The sequence below is a fragment of the Babylonia areolata genome, chromosome 6 (assembly GCF_041734735.1).
Source record: "Babylonia areolata isolate BAREFJ2019XMU chromosome 6, ASM4173473v1, whole genome shotgun sequence".
NCBI lineage: Eukaryota > Metazoa > Mollusca > Gastropoda > Neogastropoda > Buccinidae > Babylonia > Babylonia areolata.
The window spans coordinates 3,032,234-3,045,010 of record NC_134881.1 but is presented as its reverse complement, the minus strand read 5'-3'; the positions used below and the strand labels follow the sequence as shown (position 1 = coordinate 3,045,010).

Below are 12,777 nucleotides of genomic sequence, written 5' to 3'. Positions count from 1 at the left end.
TGTTTACATTGCCCATGGAAGCTAATGTTGATATGATCACCATCAATGGTGGAGAGCTGGAGGATCTGTTTCAATGTGCTTGAAAAAACATTTATAAAACGCCAAGCAAATCTAGGGAAAAAAAAGTCACCATGATATATAATCGTGGTCATCAGTTTTATTCAAGACATGTTTGAGGCTTGCTTGATCCATACATACATCTGCTGTTTGAAAGTGAGAAAAACAAAGGGAAAAAAGGGTCCAACTACCTGACCTTCGTTTAAACCCAAAGTGCTGATCAGGCCCTGACATGTTGGAGAGGAATAACTTTAACCCCAAAGTGCTGATCAGGCCCTGACATGTTGGAGAGGAATAACTTTAACCCCAAAGTGCTGATCAGGCCCTGACATGTTGGAGAGGAATAACTTTAACCCCAAAGTGCTGATCAGGCCCTGACACGTTGGAGAGGAATAACCTTAACCCCAAAGTGCTGATCAGGCCTTGACATGTTTGAGAGGAATAACCTTAACCCCAAAGTGCTGATCAGGCCTTGACATGTTTGAGAGGAATAACCTTAACCCCAAAGTGCTGATCAGGCCCTGACATGTTTGAGAGGAATAACCTTAACCCCAAAGTGCTGATCAGGCCTTGACATGTTGGAGAGGAATAACCTTAACCCCCTCCACCCCACCCCAAGCCCTTTTCCATCCTGCACCCAGACCTGCCAACCCCTAGATCTGACAGTAGCATTTTCATTATTGAGACAAGCAAGTGTGTGAGAGAAACGGCAACACTTGCCATGCCAAAATTATGTCAAAACTCGTTTCTCAATATCATGACTGGCAATCACAATATTGCAATAAAAAGCCTAATCATTTCGTTGTTTTTAAAGTGAAGTCAGCTGTAAAAATCAAAACCTTTCCTGGCTTTTAATAATGGTTTTACAGCTTGGATATTTCATTAAAAAAAGAAAAACTCCAAGCATTTGTGACTTTTGTCAAACAAAAAAAATTCTGACATTCAAACAAAATGACAAAGAGTTAGAGGTTGTTTCGTTTTCTAGTTGACACGCAGCACAGAATACATGGCTTGAGCTAACGGACAAACATTCATTCTTGAAAGCTGCACATTGTCACTTTGTGGATGGTCTTTTTGTTATCAATGCCACTTCATTGCTGTCAGTTTTTTTGGTATCCCCCAACAGGAAGATGTTGAATTAGAGAATCAGTCTCAATAATGGTATTCTCAAGAACAGAAGGTGATTGGCTTTGGCCCATCATGAGTCATAAAAGCAAAAAAAACTTGCTGGATGACATTTACGGCCTCACAAATTCTACAGGCTTGCCATCTCCCTTTCAAGACGGTTTACTTTCAGTATCAGTCTTCTAAATTATTCATATTATTTTTATCACTGCTTTATTTTTCCTACTTCAACATATCCTGTATAGTATTGGTGAGCATAACAACATACAATTCTGAAGCTCAAAGGAGCATGCTAAGCTCAAAACACAGCAGTTGGCAGGTCTGTTAGCATAGTGACTGTGCTAAAAATTGGCAGTTGGTAGACTTGCAGCCTTGATTATACCAAATGAACCCCTCAAAAAAGCAACATTCATGACAGTGACATAGAGTGGGTTATTACAAAACAATTAATTTATGATCTGTAAAAAAAAAAAAATTGCAATGTCATCAACACCAACAACTGTACAAACTCATGCAGTGATAATAAACATAACATGCACACTTCAATTTCACACACCTTAACGTATAAAAAGTCTACACATTCAGACACCACATATAAAAATTATATGTACACGATCAGTTTTAATGTGTATCCTGTCAGCCTACAACGAAACTCTTCCGCCAGCAGTCATGTTTTCTCAACCAGTCTGTGGCTGGCGTTGACAATGTTCAGTTTCAATCGTAAGTTCTGCAGAATAAATCAAGTCTCCTGGAAATGGCTGCTCATGAGGAATGCTGCACCAGCCAGTAGAGATCGCATGTTTCCACCACTGCTCTCTTTGTCCATAATCGTCGTCTGCATTCCTACACCACCACCAACATTACTTGTTTCAGAGAATGATCAGTTTTTGTACAAACATCAACATTTCTAAAAAAAAAAAAAAATGAAGAACTGTATTCATTGTGAATTCAAACTTTTCCTTGGTTTTGTTACACATGTACCTATCAAAAATGGTACATAATGGTAATGGGGAGTTAATATTCTACCCCCTCCCCCCCACCCCAAAAAAGGGGGCAGGTCAACAGCCATAGAGATGGTGGGACTTGTCAACATCATTCTGATTTCCAGGTGTGGAATAAAATGGCAGTGTAGTAGCCTTTTTTTTTTCTTTCATTATTAGCATTTGTGCCAGGTCCTGACAAAAAAAAAGAAGAAAAAAAGATTTTTTGGCACAGCACTGGTTACACCTCAACCAGGGCTCTTGCTCATGCTCTTCATCATCATCCACCATCACCCAAAAACCAAATCTTGAAACTGAAAACAACCAATGTCAAAAATGTGGAAGAACACTTGCCACTTCATTTGTTCTGTTGTACAACGGTCAATGCCATTGTGAATCTGAACTGAAGGAGTAACCAAAAGATGGTCAAGTGCAGAGATAGCACTGGAAATGACAGTGACTTTGTAAAAACACAACCATGACCCAGTTTCACAGGTGACCCATTTAGGTGGAGGTTGGCTTAGCGGTGGGCTGCAGAGTGTAGGGAGCACCAAGGAATGTGTCTGCAATGCGGCCTGCCTCTCTGAACCCACTCAGCAGAGCCCCGTGCACTGTTGCCGGGTAGTTGCGAATGGTGTGTTCACCAGCAAAGTACAGTCGAGGTTTGATGTTCGGGCCCATGCTGATTGGAGTGGCAAGCAGATCATAGTCATTGCCTGAAAGCAGAATCAGTGAACATGTTACAACCTTGTCATACAAACAGAAAATAAAGCAAAGTCCTAGATCAATGCACTAAAGAACATCTAGTATAATATCACTAACCAAAACAAAACAAAACAAAAAAATCTTGAATGAAATTTATATTAGGAAGAAAATCCACAAAAAATTGCTAATTCTTTTTTAAATCAATTGGATATTTTATTCTATTTAAGACTATTCAATACTATTACTAAGCACTTCCCCTGCCCACATCACCCCACACCTACACCCATATCAGGCAAGCTGTGCTCTTTGCAGTTAATGAAAAGGGCCTGACTTGGGTCTTGAAATACAATTTTAATTACACATACTTAACCGTGACCCAACTAGTGCAGACTCCGGCAGGGGTCTGACATTCCTGTCCTGTGCAAACTACTATCCGCCTATGCGGAGCAGACGAAACTACGGCCGATAACCTCCCGGAAGTAGGTAACCTCCCCTTTGTCCCGCTGGTTATCGCCCTCTTTTTCCGGCAGCCATCATGACTCCTGTACCTGTGCTCTTCATACGGCTAAGTTTTTTCGTATTTTCTGTCTGTCTGTCGATCCTCTGGCGTTCTTGTTTGTGGTCAAATTATGTCTCCAACCAGGTCACATAATTATGTAGCTCGATTGGGGAATCGTGCTAAAATTAAGGCGCGATTGCAATCGATTCGCTGACACTCTGGGCCCTCTACTACTGGCCCTCTAAACAACGCCAACCCGCCGCCTTCTCCACTTCCTCCGCTCCCTCCGGTCGACTCCAGACCTCCGCCACCTCCTCTGGTGACTTCTAGAGGTTTGTGGTCACACACTCAGGTCAGTGTTACCTTTCATGTCATTTTTATCGATCCGCGAACTCAATCGACGCGTTCCGCGTTTTCTCGGCCCTGCCAGTCGGCAGTGTACGAGTCGATCTCCTCTATCTCTTTACCATACCCACAGTTGCACCAATGGAATGGCCACAATCCCTTGGGGACAAAAAAAAAAAAAAAGGCAGCTTGTCTTGGATCCGCACGTTAGACTGGGCCCTATGTGCGATGCGTCCGTGGTGGCGGCCGTGACATCGGATCACGCGACCCCCCACGCGGCTTGCCTCGACCGTCTCGGATCCAATAGCGACCGAGGCGTGTAGGGATGCCCTCCCCTGGTGTAGGGAGGAAGGTGGACCACTAGGGGACACGCTTGCCCATACGCGTGCACCCCCCTCCTTGTCCGGATCACCCGATCCAAGGGAGGCAACCCCTGCTTCGGCACCCTTGCCGGTGACTGCCGCAGTTATTTCCCTTGCACCGGCACTGCTCCTCGCCTTCAGTGCGAGCGTGTGCACGGTCCTACCAAGCTATGCGGTGATGACCCCATTTGCCACACCGCCGAGTGCTGCTGTTTCCCATCCACTAATGGTGTCTCAGCAAGCTACTCAACTAAACAATCAGCAACTCATCGCTAAACTTGCTGCAGCAATTATGCACCACTCTGCCTTCTGGTGCGGCGCCTTGCGCCCACAGAGCAGGTACGTGCACGCCCATTGGAACTTTGGCAGTGTTGGATTCTTCTGCCCCATTGCCTAACTCTGCTGTTTCCCAGACTGATATTGGCACTTCCACGTTGGAGTTCCTCTTATATCATATCATATATCAATATCAAGGCGTGCAAGCCTGACAAGGCCTTTTACCCGCTTGAAGTGGGGAAGAAAAAGAGAGTCCCCACGTATGTCTGTTGCATTTTTCAACATTGAGTGCGCAGTGCCTGAAAAATCAGAAAATATGTAAATGAGTTTTATTTTTAAGTTTTCACAATGAATATCAAGATAATTCTTAAATGTATTAATAACTCGATCCTGCCTCTCGGCAGTGCTCGGGCCGATCTTGTCTATCACTTTATCCGTCAACACACAACTGACAACCGAACGTCGGTCCTCTCGCAGGAGCTATTCGCGAGATTGGACCGCCGTTCAGCAACAGGGGGATGCACATCCCACGGCAAGCCGACGGACTTGTCACCCCCTCGTCCACGACGCCCATAACACTGGATTACGGCGCCGTCATGCTACATGCCCCGACCGTCTCGCGTCCGATGGCGACCGATTCGGGTTGGGATGCCCACGGCACAAAGGGACATTATAATTATTCCCCTTGCGCTCGTTTTCACCTGTGTCGGTTACGGTGGCATCGAACCACGGACTCTCACACACAACATGACACTCCTCCCTGTTCAGCGAGGACACGTCGCACAAGGGGGATATGTGCTCTAAAGACACATTCCTTTTCGACGATTTTCGGCGCCAAGGGAGGCAACTCCACATTTGTAACCTAGGCGCTTGAAGCTGTGGTTAGTTCCGCCGACACAGCACATCACTCCTGCCCCCCGTGCTGTCCACCAACGATGTTTTCTTTCGGTTTCTCATTGGGTCCTCATGCCCAGTCAGGGACTTTACACATCTTTGCATAGCAACTGCACTTTTCTTGCTGTTTCTCAGGCTATTGGCCACAGGAAATGCATCACAATATTTCCCCTTCTATCCATTTGATTTATTATCACAAGCAACAATCACGAAATATATATATATATACATATTAAAAAAAAAAAAAAAAAAATCTATATATATGTATATATATATACATATATATAAATATATATACACACACACATATATACATATATACGAGATATATTGCTACATTCAGACACATTCTGCTTTCACTTATAGATGCGTACTTATCCATCGGTATACACATGTGTATGTGCTTATGGGATAAGTTCAGACGACTTTCATATTAACATGTACAATTATATTTCTATCTCTATTCATTGACATCTATTCATTGAGATTCCCTACATAGCAATATAGGCACACTTGCATTTGCGGCCTTCTGTTCACAATGCCCAGAACTCTCTGCCTCTACGTACTGGCACTTTATTCATATGCGTATGTACATCTCATATGTAGGTGCATGGACAGATTCCTTTCCATTGATGATTATGCACACTTACCCACTTACTTGGGTATATCTGTGCACGCTACATGTATGCTTATACAGCCGCTTATTTCTTGTGTTTCGATCTCTTGTCATTGGCTTACTTCTGACATCATCACTTGAGCTGATGGAAGTTTTTATTCCCTCGGCACATATATGTATTCATTGTCATAAATTCATCCCTACCTTGCTCTTGGAGGACGACTGCACTCACAAAAATAAAATAAAATAATAATAGCCTCATTCACGCCTGAATGTATGCTCCTTCACATTTCAGTAGGGGTTGGTCCTTTGGGATCCACACACACCCCCTTCACACCCACAGGGCTAAGAATGCCTCTCTTGGTGCAAGGACGGACAAGGCAACCCAACTCATTTGCCTGCAACAATCACCCATAAGGCTGGAGTTGCACAAGGAAGGATGAGGCAGTCCAACTTAGAGGTGCCACTCTGGACACACATGACTTTCATTCCTTCCAAGTTTGTAAGGCATCCCTTCTTTCTCCCCTTGCCTAAAACAACCCTTGGTTGCACCACTGTGATTGTGACAAAAGCTCCACACAGGCCCTACATCCTAGCCAGCCTTCCCATGAAGAGGTGTCTATCCTGCCTTACAAGTTTTAGCGGACCCAAAAACTGCCCACTGGGCAGGAGACAATCACCCTCAGCCCATCTCTTCTACTCCTCTCTAGTAGCAGAAGGCCTGGGTCATAATTGTTTTACTCTACATTTGGGAGAAAGGCATATTGACGAGGACGGATGCGTCCCACAAAGCACAACGAACCGTCCATTAGCCACAGGGGTGTACCTTTCTGCCCACTCATACCAGCACGGCAGATGCCGCATTCAAGCACATCAGTTCACCCCATCACCTTGCTTGAACACAAATCCAGCATCAACGTCTCAAACAATTGGCATTTGAAAGCACTTTCTGCACTTAGTCTCCCCTGCCCGATCCTTTCGGCCTCTACACACAACCACTGCTGTGGTTACAGATGGCCATTCCTCCTCAAGCACTGTCTTTCCAATGAGACACTTCCAGAGGTTTCTAGCCTAGGCAGGCTATCCCATCATGGAGCCCCAGCCTTCGGTCAAGGGCCTGTCAGAGGATGACTTTGTTGTCACTTCGGAAGCAAGCACCATGTCTTTCTGACACACGGTTGCACCACAAGACCCCGTCAACTCTTTCCGGCTTCCTTACATTGCAACATAATCTGCATGGTGAACACCTTCGTCCCTGAAGCACACAGCAGCTGTTTCCTGATTTACCCATGCTGATTGGTGTCCTTCTAGGAACAGTATATGATAATCAGTCGTGTACGACAGTCTCCATCAGAACAGCAAAGGAGGCATCTGCTGTCCAGTCTATTCGGGCTGGAATTCGATTATACATTTTATAGTAGAGAGTGTTTTGCCCAAGTTGCATCCCCGGTCCCTCAATCAAGAGGGCCTTAGGACTCATCATTGGGACGGTTCCAAAAGGCTACCTAGGCCTAAGGCTACAGCACTAAGTCCCAGTGCAATTTGACTTCTAGTCTGAGAGACATAGTCATTCATGAAAGACTAAGCTGCAAATGATTTCCCTTTGCAATTAAGAAACCACTGATAATACAGCTCTCACCTTGCAGTTGGCCATACTAAAAACGTATGTCAGATCAGTGCCTTGATGTCAATAGCCAGTACAACACATCTTGAGCCACTTACCTCCCTGCCCCGCCCTGCTCCATCCCAGACTCAGTGCGCACCACTCACAGCCAGAGGCCTGTCATGGATCCGGTCCCCTTTCTCACTAAAGAACCTTCAGCAAAAATTTTCCCCATGGAAGCCCTCTTCCATTTGGGAATCCCACCACAGAATGAGACTCAGTGGCCTGTGGGCACATGAAATGCACTTCCACAGCCTGATCCAACCCAGCCATTGACTGCCGACAACTTTCTGCAGGTTACTCCAACATGCCACACTCAGGCAGAGAAGCCACCAAGCCTTCCGTATGTCCCTTCGTGATGGTACCTACCTGGGCAATTACACAACCCTGTCCCAGAGACACCAGGGACATCGAGTCTTTTGTTGCCAAATGTCTGCCATCCTATGCATAGGCAACATACCAGTGCTGTCATTTTTTGACAACGTCAAAAAAGGGGGGAGGGGCAGAGGGGGGGGAGTGCCCATCGCCTATCAGCTCGCATGGAGGAGCTCCACAGATCTGGCTGTCATGCCTGAGGCAGGCCCAACACGGTGACCTACCTCTGTCTCATGCCACAGTTTCCTTCAAACACAAAAACCACTTCCACTATCGGCCCACAAATCCGTTGTGGAATCATCAGATCAAACCACATGCGCACCTCCTTGCATTGACGCTCATCCGCGCTCATCCGCTCAGCTGTGGTCCACAGACCTCCCCCACAATACAGCTGTGGACCTCTGTCTTCTTTACCCGCACTAATGTCCTTAGGCGACACAGTACACTCTACTTTCGTCAAATTCTACTTGAGGGACACCTATCGCCTTAGGGATAATGACTCATCGACTTCTACCAGAGAGATGTCGCACGCCTGCGGGTTGATGGCGCAAGAGCCATCGCTTCTGTGGTAGCTGCACAACAGACCATCACAGCACACAGACAGTAGAACAGGTGAGCCCTCCACCTTGTCGCGCTATTCTGCACTAGTTGGGTCACGGTTAAGTATGTGTAATTAAAAGGAAATTTTCTATCTAAAATTACGTTTGAATAACATACTTACCGTGACCCAAATTTAAGACCCTCCCGTCCTCCCCGCTTCCTGTTCTCCCTGCTTGCTGCGCTGGTGATGGCATATTGCCGTCAAAAGAGGGCGATAACCAGCGGGACAAAGGGGAGGTTACCTACTTCCGGGAGGTTATCGGCCGTAGTTTCGTCTGCTCCGCATAGGCGGATAGTAGTTTGCACAGGACAGGAATGTCAGACCCCTGCCGGAGTCTGCACTAGTTGGGTCACGGTAAGTATGTTATTCAAACGTAATTTTAGATAGAAAATTTCCTGTTCATCTGTGAACCCTCCTCGCCCACATAAAATGGAACAAAACAAACAGAAATCCTGGTTCCAAGTCTTACAAATGGTGACAAATGTTACCCACATAAAATGGGACAAAGAGAACAAACAGAACCAGCAGTGAGGCAGGCCCTTCCTTACAATCCACACAGTGTTTGTGCACACACCTCTCCATCCAGTCTCAGCTCTCCATCCAGTCTCTCACTTTCTACTGTGAAATGGAAAGCCAGGGCCTTCCAGTTTTACATTACTCAGTTTCAATTTATGGTAAAATGTGTGAGTACACTGGCTTATCAATCAAGTCATGTGCAACAGCCACACATTTTAAGCATCTTCGAAGAAAAGAAGAAAAACCAAATCCACATATCTCTTTCATTCTTTTCCACACACTCACATTCTCACCCTCATTCAGGCTTTCTCTCTCCCCCTCTCTCTTGCACAAACACACACTCACCCTCTCTCATCACACATAAACACACACATACAAACAGGCACATCTGACAAATGAGAACCTACCAGTAGATCCTGAGGCCACAAAGGAGTAGCTGCCTCTGGCATAGGGATCAGATCTCCACCGTGTCACAAGTGTTTCCTTGGGCTGAAATGTAACATTGTACCTGCATCAACCACTTCATATCTACATCAAGAACTGAACATGTGATTCCTGCTGATTTGATAATAAATGATCCATTACTCAGCCATTAAATCTGCACTGGAACAACATTAGAAACCAGGTACTGTTTTCAAAAAACAGATGCAAACAGACTGCCCTGTATCCTATATATCTTGAATTCCACTGAAAATATTTTCCAATTTCTTTTTTTTTCCCCCATGTTCTTTCTCCAGTGCTTTCTGAGGGGCATTATTGATATACTCTTGCATCTATTGTTTTGCATCTCCATACAAAGCCCAGGGAAATTCTCCTGTGTGAACTCAGAACCCCCGCTTCCTGGTTAGCCATTCTGCCCACCGGACACCACACCACTTGTTCTTACACACACATTTTGTTCTCATAAAATTGTTGGGGTTTTCCTCTAATGATGTTCTTTTTTCTGTTGTGTATTTTTTAAAGTTTTTTTTGTGTGTGTGTGTGTGTGTGTGTGTGTGTGTGTGTGTGTTAAACCAGCCAGTGTAGTTCCAAGCCAGCCTGATAACAGGACATGTGCACACAGGTGTAAGGCCAATTTTGGCACTGGCAAAACCAATGCACGTGTTGCAGGCCCTGCACACACTACAAACGTTACAGAATCTCCCTTTTTCTTTTTTTGGGTTTTTTGTTTTCTACCTCTGCATTTAGCAGAAAAAAAATTGTTTCATCACTGCAACTGTTGTGGAACTGAGACTGCAAGACTTTTTTGTTCAGTCTTGTTTTACTAAACAGATCCATTTTAATTATTCAGTTTGTAACTAGTATATGTCACTGACTTACATTCTATCAGCATTCTTTTTTTCTTTCTTTATACATTAAAAAAAAAATTAAAATAACACACTATAGTCTCACATAAAACACACCAACTGCACTGTTTTTTAAAAAGATCCATCTATACCTGTTTACTAAGTGACTTACATTTCATCTGCATTCTTTTAAAAAAAAACAACTTATTTAAACATTTTCTTCTAAACTTTCATGACACACTTTCACCTTTCATAATAAAATATGTACAACTGCAGTCTTTTTTTGCCTTTTTTTTGGGGGGATGGGGGTTACATTCCTTTAAACTGATATTACTTTTGCGTTTCTCAAGAAAAACACACACAGCTGACACTTCCAATCAGTCAAAGACTAACCCACCTGAAGTAAATAATAATAACAAAAATAATAATAATGACTGATCAAAAAATCCCATTACCATCTCAAAAACTTGCTATTGCATTACATAACAAGAAAAACACATACAGCTGATGCTTCCCATCAGTCACAGATTAACCCACCTGTAGTAAACTGCTACATATACCATTGTTACATAAGAAAAAACACAAGTGATCCTTCACGACCACACAGACCCACTTGCTATTAGATACCATCATGTTATACAATGAGAAAACGCACACAACTGACCCACTCAGTCACAGACTAACACACCTGAGGAAACTACTGTATTCTCTAAAAAGATACATACAGCTGATGCTTCTGGTCAGCCACAGACTTATCACCTTCGGCAAAGTGTTATTAGATACCACTGTGTTACACAAGAAAAACATGTTTTCAACTGAGGCTTCCACTCCATCACAGACTAACCCATCTATAGGTAAGTGTAATTTGACACCATCATGATATACAACAAGAAAAACAAAAACAAAGCTGACACTTCCACTCAGTCACAAACCAGCCCACCCACCTGTGGCACAGCGTTGTTGCCAAAGATTCCCTTCAGCACAGCAATGCAGCGCCCCACGATCACGTCATCGCTGACATTCTCCATAATGGCGGCCGCCTCTCCGGCCACCAGGGCCAGCAGCACAGGGGCCTTGTAGAGGTTCCAGAAGAGGAACAGCTCTCCACGACTGGCCGTGGTGCTGCCCACGTGGCCAAACAGGTTGGCGCTCGGGTCCCAAAATACGCGGTCAAAGCACAGCACCACCTGGTGAAAGATGGATGGCGGGTCATGTCTAACCATTCTGTGCACCAATTATGCTATAATTGCTTTTAATACAACACTTCCTATGACCAAATGGTCCAGACTCCTGCAGGGGTCGGATTCCTATCCTGTGCAAGCTAATAGTCCAACTGAGTGGAGACTTCCCACTTCAAAGACTAAAATAATAACAAAAACCAAAATAATAATGATAATAATAATAACCAATCAAAAAATCCCATTACCATCTCAAAAACATGCAGACACCTTTCTAACCAAAACTGAGAAAAAAACAAAACACGAAACAGAAACTCCAACAACTACATCCCGACCAGATATACAATTCACTGAAAGTGAAATATAAAAAGAAACATGCCCCAGTAGATCAACAGCTATTATTATCTTCAAATGAAACAGGGTAACACTGCCCAACACCAGCCTAAACAACCTGGTGGTCTTTTATGTATGCATACTGAACAGGTAAGATTCTCGCATACTTTGAAACGAATTTCTCTTATCAAGATTATACAGTATTCTGTATTCTGAGAGGAGCAGCTGCAAATGTTATCTTCTTACCGATGGTTGAACTGACCCAACTTTGGGGTGACTGCTCTTTTCTTTTTTTTAATCTTTCTTTTATTTTTGACAGTTCTATTCAATTTCAACAAAACAGGCCAACATTTTACATAGCAATGAACTCACAAAGCAATGGGAAATCTACAAAAATCAAACCTTACTTGGGTTGAGTTTGATTCTAAAATGTTCCAGAAGTTCCAATGAGAAGCAAACACAATATTGGGAAAGGGTGGGGTGAAGGGGGTGCAGGGTGGGGTGGGTGGGGGTGTGGGAGGGGATGGGGAGAGAAGGAAAGGAAACAGAAAACAGATGTTTGTACTCTTCAACTTGGGAGCTAATTTCCATTCAAATCTCACTCTACTATGTCAGAGGCATACTGATGAAATTTACTCTTGCTTGAAAAACATACCTATTTCTTTAAATTCTTGATATCTCAAACTGCAGCAACAAAGGGAACAGTTTTCCATAATAGTACATTGAACTGAACAAACTCACTGTGATCCACTGTTACAGACTCTGGCAGACGTCTAACTCCTGTCCTGTGCAAAATGCTAATAAACCGAAGCAGAGAAATCCAAAGTAGCTACAGCTAGTAGTCTCACTTAGTATATTACTTTCCCTCTGTTCACATATGCAGAGTCCTCTTTGACAGCAGCATTTTTATGGATTAAAAATTCCACATGTACCCTAACACACACACAAAAAACCCCAACCCAAAAT

At 43.9% G+C, this 12,777-nt stretch overlaps 1 protein-coding gene across 1 annotated transcript in view; it reads right to left on the bottom strand.

Annotated features, from left to right (window-relative positions):
- Positions 1-14: 14 nt before the first annotated feature.
- Positions 15-12,777, bottom strand: part of LOC143282653 (lysine-specific histone demethylase 1A-like) — a 30,805-nt gene continuing 18,042 nt past the window's right edge. Inside the window, exons 15-17 of the mRNA XM_076588306.1 lie at positions 11,245-11,487; positions 9,422-9,503; positions 15-2,878 (exon numbers count right to left, since the gene is read on the bottom strand). Of these exons, the coding sequence (XP_076444421.1) occupies positions 2,667-2,878; positions 9,422-9,503; positions 11,245-11,487 (537 nt within the window). The 3' untranslated portion in view covers positions 15-2,666. The remainder of the gene's footprint in view (positions 2,879-9,421; positions 9,504-11,244; positions 11,488-12,777) is intronic.